The 10,106-nt window shown below is 39.2% G+C and overlaps 1 protein-coding gene across 1 annotated transcript; it reads left to right on the top strand.

Annotated features, from left to right (window-relative positions):
- The first annotated feature begins 3,132 nt into the window (after positions 1-3,132).
- On the top strand, positions 3,133-7,689 carry LOC104892481 (cytochrome P450 72A397). Its single transcript, XM_057394934.1, has 2 exons — positions 3,133-6,738; positions 7,088-7,689. The coding sequence occupies exons 1-2, from the start codon at positions 6,367-6,369 to the stop codon at positions 7,514-7,516; spliced, it is 801 nt and encodes a 266-aa protein (XP_057250917.1). The 5' UTR covers positions 3,133-6,366; the 3' UTR covers positions 7,517-7,689.
- The last annotated feature ends 2,417 nt before the right edge of the window (positions 7,690-10,106 follow it).

Below are 10,106 nucleotides of genomic sequence, written 5' to 3'. Positions count from 1 at the left end.
TGGGCAGGCAGGCCGACATAAGATTTTTTTTTCTCAAAATTACGTATCATTGGAATAATTTGTTATAGTTATATACAACCTTTAAAATTAATTAAAATATATAAAATTATTAATATTAATGAATGATATCATTATTTTTGAATTTGATTGAATTATAATATATGCAATTTGATTAAAATATATACAATTAAGTTGAATAATTATTTGGGCTGGGCTGGTCTCGTTCATGGGTCGGGCTGATGAACCAATTTTGTGTACCGGATTGTACGGTTTTAGTGGTGGGTTTTTGTGGATTGGACTCAAAATCTGGCCCACGACCCACACATCAATTTCACGGTTCGAGTTGGGCTGGATCGACTTTTTGTGGGCTTAGCCCACACAGCCCAGAGTTGAGCTGGGCTTGATTGGCCCGCATAATAAGAGATAATAACATAATACATAATAATTATATACAAAATATTTCAAAATAAATTCTCAATCAACTCAAAACCTTCCCAATCAATCAATGCATATCAACAAATTTAAAGTTCAAGCACAATTCAAATCATATTAGACACCACGTTTGACAAAAAAAAAATTAAAATGGGAAGTTTTTTTATAAAGTAAGAAAAAGAAAGTTAGGAGACCCTCCGCATGAGGGGAGCTCCCACCTTATCAATTACAAGGATGTTTTGAAGAGTTGAAGAAGTACAATCATCTATACAAAAGTCGGTATCTACTAAATGACCCACGTTAGCAATCCAGTCAGTTGTCCTATTAGCTTCCCAGTATATGTGTTTGATGTCCCATGAAGCAAAAGAGTTGAGTAGAGTGTGGATGTCTCTAACGGTGTTCGAAATCTGTCGAGGGGGTTGCCAAATATCTTTTATTGAGTTAATGACCAATAAGGTTGTCACCTTCTATTATGATATGCTGGATAATGTTTTTGAGAGCCAACATGATGCCATGATGAAGAGCTAGGATATCTGTTATGTAGACTGTGGTGGAACCGAGGTTGATTGCTACAGCTGAACGAAGATCCCCAGTAGAGTCTCTGATAATGATATATGTTGTTGTTGATGATTGTTTTGTATCGTTGCATAACGAAGAGGGCTGACAAACGGAGCCATCGAAATTTAATTTAAAGTAGTTATGTGGTGGAGCCTCCCAAGCGGCGAGGATGGAGTTGGATTGGTGGGGAATGGTGGTGGGATGTTTGATTTTTGAAAGTGAGAACAGGGTGCCGGAAGAGAAACAATTATCCACTGTTTCTTTGAGGATCCATTCTTTGTATAGGAACTTAGCTTTATGGATGATTATGTGAATATTTAGAGAAGTAGTATGGAGAATAATATTGTTTTGCTCTTTCCAAATGCTCAAAATAACGAAGATGTATTTTTGTATGAGGTTTTTGCTGATCTTAAGTCGAAAAAAGTGTTTAAGAATGATGTCTTGTGCGTGTTATGGGGTAACTAGATAGTCAGAATTTCTAAGTCCCGGAGTGAAGTGATAGAGGGACAATTTTAAAAGAGGTGATCTATTGTTTCGTCGGTGTTGCTGTAGATGGCGCAGTTGCTAAATGGAGTGATTTGCCTCTTTGCTAATGTTTGACGAACACCTAGGTTGTTGTCACAGATTTGCCAAAGGAAGATTTGCAGTTTTGGTGGAATTTGTAGTTCCCAAATCTAGCTAGATTCCCATTTTTCGTTTTTAGACGAAAGATTATGAGTAAGCCAATTGGCTGATTTGATGGAGAAGTTTCTTATAGAGGACGAGCCCCATATAGGTTCATCCGAAATAGGGTGGATAGGAATCAGAGTTCCCTTAATTATTTAAATAATATGTTCTGGAAGTAGGTTTTTTAGTTGTGGTTAATCCCACGTGCGATTTGGCAAGATGAATTGACTTAAGTGGATTGTGATATCAGCTGATTGTTGAAAGGCCGGGAGCATATTGAAGAGGTTATCATTTGTACACCAATTATATAGCCAAAATAAGATTTGTTTACCGTCACCAATCTCCAGCGAATCCCTTCATGAAGAATATTTCGTTGTTTTAATATATTTCTCCCAATGGGGGAGTCTTGGGGTTTAGGGGTACAAGTGAAGAAGGAGTGCTTATTTAGATATTTAGCTTTGATTAGTTGGACCTACATATTATTTGGATTTGTAAGAATTTCCGAGCCTAGTTTTGTAATGAAAGCTTGATTCATTTGTAGCAGTGCTATCCTGAGGCCCAACCCTCCTTGGGATTTGGGGTGCGTATTTTATCCCATGCTATGAGAGAAATACCATTTTTCTCTTTATTTTGGCGCCAGAAAAATTTGCGATGAATTAAGTCCATAGACTTGGCACTGTTGGAAGGGAGCAGGGTTGATGCGCAGGTATAGGGGGGGGGGATAGATTCTACATTCTATTGTATTAAGATGAATATCCCTGCTTTGGATAGAAATCTGGATTCCCATAGGTCGATACGATGTTCAGTTTCCGTAAGAATTGAACTTAGATCATTTTTGGTGGGATAAAAAGAGCTGAGGAACACAGCAAGATAGCGTCCTATAGAGGAGTTGGGGAGCATATTAAATTGTCTCGCTAGATTTATTTTTATTAATGGTTGGACATTTTTTGAAAAGACTATTGGCGATTTGTGGAAGTTGACCAGTTGACCCGATGAGTTGCAGAATTCATCTAAAGGTGACTTTAAGTTTCTACAAGCCTCAGTGGATGCCTTGCAGAATAATAGATTATCATTAGCAAACATAAGACATAGAATGTTGGCGGATCTAGGGTGTATTTTGAAACTGATACCCGATCCTCTAATATGTGATTGTAGGGTTAGTTTTCTTATTAATACTTCCATGCAAAGGATGGAGAGATAAGGCGATAATTGGTCACCTTAATGAAGTCCTCGGGATGGGAGGAACCAAGGGGAGGTTTCCCCATTAATCTTTTGGGAATATGAGACATTGGTCACACATTCTTTAATCCATTATATCCAAATGGCTGGAAAGCCAAAAGAGTGAAGGACTTCCCATTTGAAAATCTCATTCGATTTTGTCGTAAGCCTTTTTCATGTCCAATTTGATAGCACACCAGCCCATTTTATTGTGTGATTTTGGGAATGTATTTAGAGCTTCTTGAGCTATGAGAAAGTTATCATGAATGGATATGTTTTTAGTAAAAGTATTTTTTATAGAGGACTAATTTCTCTTTGTAGGATAGGACAGAGGCGATTAACAATTATTAATTTAAAGATTCCTTTATAGATGGTGTTAAATTAAGCTAATCGGGCTGAAATGATCTGGCATTTCGGGGATATCTTTTTTAGGAATGAGAGTAATGATAGTATTATTTAGGGACGGTGGCAATTTGCCGTGGTGAAAAAAAGCTTTGGATTCCAAGACCAATATCTTTTTTCAATGATTAACTAATAAGCTAGAAAGAATTTAGCACCATAGTCGTCCGATCCCGGGGCTCTGTTGGGGTGATTGGTGCTATTAGATAGTCGAAATCTGATTGAGAGATCAACGATGTGAGGAAGCTGAGATAAATGGTTCTTGTGTTATGAGTACTGGATGGAATCGATTTTTGAAGGAAGTGGTGAATAGTTGGGTTAGGTCATGCTGGGAATCTACCCATTGACCCACTTCATTATTTAGTCTGAATATCATTGTATATGTGTGTATTTTTTTTATTTTATTATGGAAGCATCTTGAGTTTCGATCCCCCTTGAGTTAGCCATGTTTTCCGTGCAATTTTCCCCCATGTTTTTTGATTGAAGAGTAGCAGTAGACTAGTAGTTTTTCTCTTTGTAGAAGGAGCATGTTGATGTGTTTGATCCAGATAGAATTGAAAGGTTGTAACCATAGTTTTTCCTGTAATTTTTTAAGTTTGTCATCGTTCACTTGAAATTTGTTGGTCGTAAGTCTATACTTAGATTTGGCCTAAACCTTTAGATTTGTTTTGATGCGAATTAGTTTCTGTTGTATTTTGAAAAATCTGGATCCGGTGATGTTGGTATTCCAATGTTCTCTTACAATTGAGTGAGATCCTTGATTAGACGAGAAGGTGATGGGTGCATGGTCGGAGACCATAAAGTTCCCATATGTTAGCGTGGAATCAATGAAGTCATTAAAAAATACATTGCTTGCGATGGCTCTGTCCAATCGCTCATTAATATGTGAGTTATTTGCGAGGCCCTTCCATGGGAAAGATTTTTGTGACAAGGAATAGCAATTGTTGAATGTGTGTGTAGTAAATACAGAAAAAAATTTAGTTGATTTGTTATAATAGGTGCCCCCACCAAGTTTGTCTTTGTGGAAGTAACATTTCATTGAAGTCTCCAATTAGGATCCATGGTTATTAGAGCGATAGTTAAGCGATTATTGAGATACGACCAGAAGGTCTCTTTATCAGAGGGTTGCGCGAGATAGTATGTGCCAAAAATATTGTAGATATTATTGTTCGGTTTGTAAAGGATTTGCAATTCGACTAGACGTGCATGTGTGACATGATTTCGGACGGTAATATTATTATTATTCCAACAAACTCAGATTCCTCCTGAGTGATTAACTCGATTGACAATGATGGTGTTGTGAAAGTGTAGTGCTTTAAGAAAATTTTTGCTATTAGCGGAGTTGGTTAATGTTTCAATAATAAAGATAAGATCCGTATGTACTTATTTTTCAGATAAATTATTTCGGTCAAAACTTGGGACTTTTCCCCCCTTGTATGTTCCAACTGAGTATTTTCATATAATCTGCTTATAATAATGGATGTCGTGCATTGCCTCACCATTAGGTGAGTGGCGGGTGTGATAAGGCCGTTAAAAAGCCCGGAGACCAGTGTACATGCACAAAGGAAAAAGTTCTTGAGGGAGTAGAAAACACCCCTGTCAAGCAAATAAGGAGGCCTTGGCCCAAGAGAGATGTACCAAAATTTTTGGGTTGGAGGCCCGTGTAGGATTTGTGCATTCGAAGTTTACGAGCCTGGGCGTCAATCCTGCTAAGCAGGGACCAAGGAGGAGTGTTGGTTGGGCCTTGTGTAATATGGGTAAAGAGGCCTTTGGCGGGAAAGCCTTTCTTCAAGGGTTGGCAACGAGTCCCAATAGCAAAATTTAGCGGGCTGCAAGTGGCACTTGTATCTTGTGATAAAGCACTTGGGTTTTTGAAGTAGGCCAGCTTTGATCTTGGCCACTGATTCTTTTTGGACTTCAAAAAAATCCTGTGCAACTGGATTAGAAGGAGTGATGAGTGAGTTTGTGTAGGGTCATCTAATCCCAAAGTGCAAGTAAGATTCTGGCAGTTTAGAGAAAAAGAATTGATTTAAATCACAGTTAAATAACCGAAATCAGCAAGATAAATTGATGACTTCCTTGCATTGATAATAACCAATAAGAGTACATAAGTCATTAGAAAAGTGTAAATTAGTAAAGGACTAATGGAGCTAAACAACATTAAGTTGAATTTTGACATGCGAAAATCAAAAGAAGGAAAAGCTAAGTTCCTCCAAAGTAACCCAAAAAGGAGACAAATTGTGAGCATAAATATGATTATTTTTTTGGGGGGAGAGGGGAGGAGGGTTCCTTCAAATTCATTCATTTTACGGCGTTTGCCATCGCGATCAGCAACAGACGAGGGGGGGGGGAGGGAGCCACGATCATATCTGCATCAAAAAGGACGTCGGGATTGTGGTGGATAACACCGACAGCATTGAGAAAGTCAGCATCTAACTCGTCATTAGTGTCCTCGACAAGAAGAGAAATGGGAATTACCATGTACTAAACCCTACAAAATATACAAAATACGGAATAATACATTGAATAACTACAATCTCAATAATATTTTAATTAAGAAATCCCATTTTCAATTACAAATACTTCAAAAAAAAACTCAAGAGGCTTGAAACATTACAACTTTTAGGATTTGTGGACGCGTTATATACTTTCAATTAAGTATGCAATTTGTTTATCATGGTATACATCACATGCTTCCTTACTAAATTTACAAAAACAGTAGTGTGTGTTAGATAAACATAAGTAGAAAAAAATTCAAAAGAGTGAGTATTACTCACAAACGTAAATATACAATAGTCAGGTCCCCTTTGAGGTAAAAGGTGAACGATTGTCTAAAAATGATCATTTTAGCTTTAATTGTGATTCATTGAACTTTTTAAAGTGACATTAGAAATACAAAAAGTTAGGTGGTCTATCTTACAATAGCTCTATTATAAGAGGATTTATAAGATTTAACTACTTACACTTTGTGTCTTTGTTCTAATAATTATATATATGCCATTTAATAAGACTATTAGTATCAAGCTGATCACATTATGATTTTGTATACGTGATTTGTGTTAGATATATTTACCAACAAAGGGAAAGAGAAGAATGAATAATATAAACAGGGAGATACAAAGTATAATTAAGACAGAAATTGATAAAAGGAGGAAGGCAATGGAGGCAGGAGAAGCTGTCAAGGATGACTTATTGGGGATAATGTTGGATTCAAACTATAAAGAGACACAACAAAGTAAAATTTGTAGTAACAAGCAACATCTTGCTATGAGCTCTCGAGAGATAATTGACGAGTGTAAATTGTTCTATCTTGCTGGGCAAGAGACCACCTCAGTTTTGCTAACGTGGACGATGATTTTGTTGAGTAAACACCAAGATTGGCAAACACGAGCACGAGAAGAAGTTCTTGCAACCTTTGGAAACAACCAACCAGACTTTGATGGGTTAAATAATCGTCTGAAGATAGTAAGCTCCACACCAAGTACTTTTTCATATTATTTTTTTGCATCGACTAAAACACATTTTCATCCCTTTCAAAATACTTGCAACAGTTAGACTTTCTTATTCCAACTCGTGATCGAGTAACTAGAGACACCTCTCTCTATATATACATATATTTTCTTAACTCTGCTGAAGGGCCTTTTGATATGATCTGATCTAACCCATCCAATGATCTTTTCCACATGTAAACTATCGCATAGTAGAATTGTCATTATTTATTCTTCAATATGATTGATTATATTCCTACACTTACATATTGAACAAGTCATGCATAATGAATTAATACTAATTATTTGTTTGTGCTTTCTATTAGGTGACAATGATACTATATGAGGTGCTAAGATTGTATCCTTCTATCGTTGCAACCTCTCGAAGGATATATGATTGTGAAACAAAGCTAGGAGATTTGATTATACCGCCTGGGGTGGTAGTTTCATTGTCAATACTCCATGCTCATTTGGATCCCAATGTTTGGGGTGATGATGCCAAAGAATTTAATCCGGAGAGATTTTCTGAAGGGATTGCAAAAGCAACTAAGGGGATTAGCTCATACTTTCCCTTTGGTTGGGGGCCAAGAATTTGCATTGGGCAAAACTTTGCACTAATTGAGGCTAAGCTTGTGTTGTCTATGATATTGCAGCGTTTTACTTTTGAGCTCTCACCATCATACACCCATGCTCCTACCACTCTTCTTGCCCTACAGCCCCAACATGGAGCTTACCTCATCTTACACCGACTTTAAGTTGCGTGAAATATGAATGTAATAAGGTTGTTCTAAGCCATGCAACATGTATTTGATTTTGAATTTAACTTCGGGATTTAATCTTTACGAGACTTTAAAATGTAATTTTAAAAGACATAAGTCTCAACTACATCTGTCTATATTAGACATATGTGCAAATTTATGCCTTGTCAGTGCATGATCCCATGTTAGATGCATTGTGGAGCTAGAATTTAAATGGGGGGTGGGCACCACTCGTTGCCATTCTGCGCTTAGCGCACTGCTATTGCGCAAGGCGGGCGGTGGTGCGTTTGGCGCATATTACTTGTTTTTACACAAAACTTTAATTATTTCTTTCTAATTTGGAGGTGCACGTGCACCTCCATGTCGTAATTGACTCGGCCACTGGTTAAATGCTTGCACTAATTATATTTGTTATGCGGAAGCGTTTAATTAAACCAACAAGAATTCACAACAACCAAGCACACACACAAGAAAAACAAGAAAGCGAATAAATGAACACATAAGATTTAACGAGGTTCACTATCAATGTGATAGCTACGTCCTCAAGGCAAGGAAAAAGATCGTTTCACTATGAACGAGACGATTACAATTGAATCTCAAAGACTCTCTCTAATCTTCTCTATTGTGTTTTCTCTAATCTCTCTCTCTAACTTTTGTGGTTAAAAGCCCTAAATATGACAAAACATCTTTATATGAAGTCTAAGATACAAGCCCTAAGTCGTAAGATAAAAAAAACACCCGAAAATTTCGCATCCCCCGATAGGTGCGGGAGCACCATCATCTGGTGCGGGCGCACCAGTCTGATGTGCGGGAGCACATGCCTCGAGTGCGGGAGCACCAAAGTGTTCTGCCTCAACTTGAAATCTGTCGTAGCGAATGTGCGGGAGCACCACAACTTGGTGCGGGCGCACCTGACATGGTGCGGGCGCACCGAACATGGTGCGGGCGCACCGACATTTGGTGCGGGCGCACCGACATTTGGTGCGGGCGCACCGACATTTGGTGCGGGCGCACCATTCGTGCCGAGCGCAAGTCACACATTTCACAAATCTCCACCTTGACTTGCATCTACCACACAGCTCCACCTCAAAACAATCAACCCAGCATGTACCTCTGCAACAGTACGCGAGATACTCCTTTCCCCTCCTGCTCATGCATCTTTCACCCGATGCCAGGCTTGCCATCATATGAGTCTCACCCAATCTCGCCAAGATCGCTGACCACTCATCAAGAACGACCCTGTCTCACAACCTATGAGACCCATGTTGCGCATTCACCTGAAACCCAATTTATTACCCGTCGAAAATCAAATCGCCTTCACTGAACTGCAAACACACTAGCTCCACCTTAATCAAGACGAGCCAATACCCTGCCAGTTGCTCCAACTAGAGCCATTTGCACTTACGTCTAAGTACCCAAAACAAATCACCCTTGGCGCAGGGAACTTCCGTCGAAGTTCTTCTATGCTCGCGCCGGAGCATCCACCTCGTTCTCACTGGAACGCAGGCAACTCCGCTGGATTCCAATCTAGCTACCTCTTGGTGACTTCTCCCAGAATCACCTCTCAAACCAACACTCCCTGGCAAGAGACATGTCGCTCGAGATCCCATAGCTATAAGCTGGCACACAAGTATCGATAGAACCGAACCTTATCATACCAATCTGCTGCTGAGAGACCCTTGGTTGTTCTTCTTGATGACCCTTAGTTTCAACCAGTTGTGTAGAAGTTCCCACAAACTCTACCTCACTGTTGACACTCTCATCCTCAGCCCAAGTAGTACTCTCAACCCGGTTGTTGAACTCATTCTCGTTGACTCTGACCCTCAACATGTGTAGAAGCCCCCATAAGCTCCACCTCACACTCAAGACCATCTTTTTCAACCCAGAATGCAGCTTCAACTCAGAATCATCTCTAGCCAGTGTCGTACCCTGCAAATCATACAAGTTACCCACACCTGACTTCACGCCACGAAGTAACTCACAAGAACCCTTCACCACACGCAAAACTCCATCCCCTCCTTGGAATCGAAAACCCTTACGGTCTAACATCCCAAGAGATATAAGATTTCTCTTAAGTTGTGGAACATGCCTCACGCCTCTAAGATCCTTAACTCTCCCATCATGCATTCTAAACCTCACAGAGCCTACTCCAACCACCTCACACACCGTATTGTCACCCAAAGTAACACTACTCTTGCATAAGCTATAGGTCGAAAACATCTCCTTGTCAGAACACATATGTGAAGAACATCCACTATCAAGAACCCACTTATCTTCTAAGCGTTTCTCCTCATGGACAATTAGAGCTAAATCCTCCTCAGAATCGTAGTCAACCTTATTTTGTTTTGCAAAAGAAGCCGAACCATCCTTCTTAGGACATTCACTCTTCCAATGACCCGGTTCTTTACAATAATGGCAAAGATCACTACTTTTAGGGCCCTTCGACCTAGGTTTTCTCCTATCCCTACTCGAATCTCCCTTATTTTTCTCAGCATTTGCTACCAAACCTGCAGAATAATCACGATCCTCTACCATATCACCAGTTGCTTTATGACGCAATTCCCTAGTGTAAAGTGCCGACTTTACC

Source organism: Beta vulgaris, chromosome 5 (genome assembly GCF_026745355.1).
Source record: "Beta vulgaris subsp. vulgaris cultivar EL10 chromosome 5, EL10.2, whole genome shotgun sequence".
NCBI lineage: Eukaryota > Viridiplantae > Streptophyta > Magnoliopsida > Caryophyllales > Amaranthaceae > Beta > Beta vulgaris.
This window is presented reverse-complemented; position numbering and strand designations above follow the sequence as displayed.

What these genes read in the sequence shown, in the direction of transcription:
- LOC104892481 (XM_057394934.1), top strand. Translation starts at nt 6,367, where the DNA reads ATGAATAATATAAACAGGGAGATACAAAGTATAATTAAGACAGAAATT. An exon ending in TAAATAATCGTCTGAAGATA is followed by an intron (nt 6,739 to 7,087) that starts GTAAGCTCCACA and finishes GCTTTCTATTAG; the next exon opens with GTGACAATGATACTATATGA.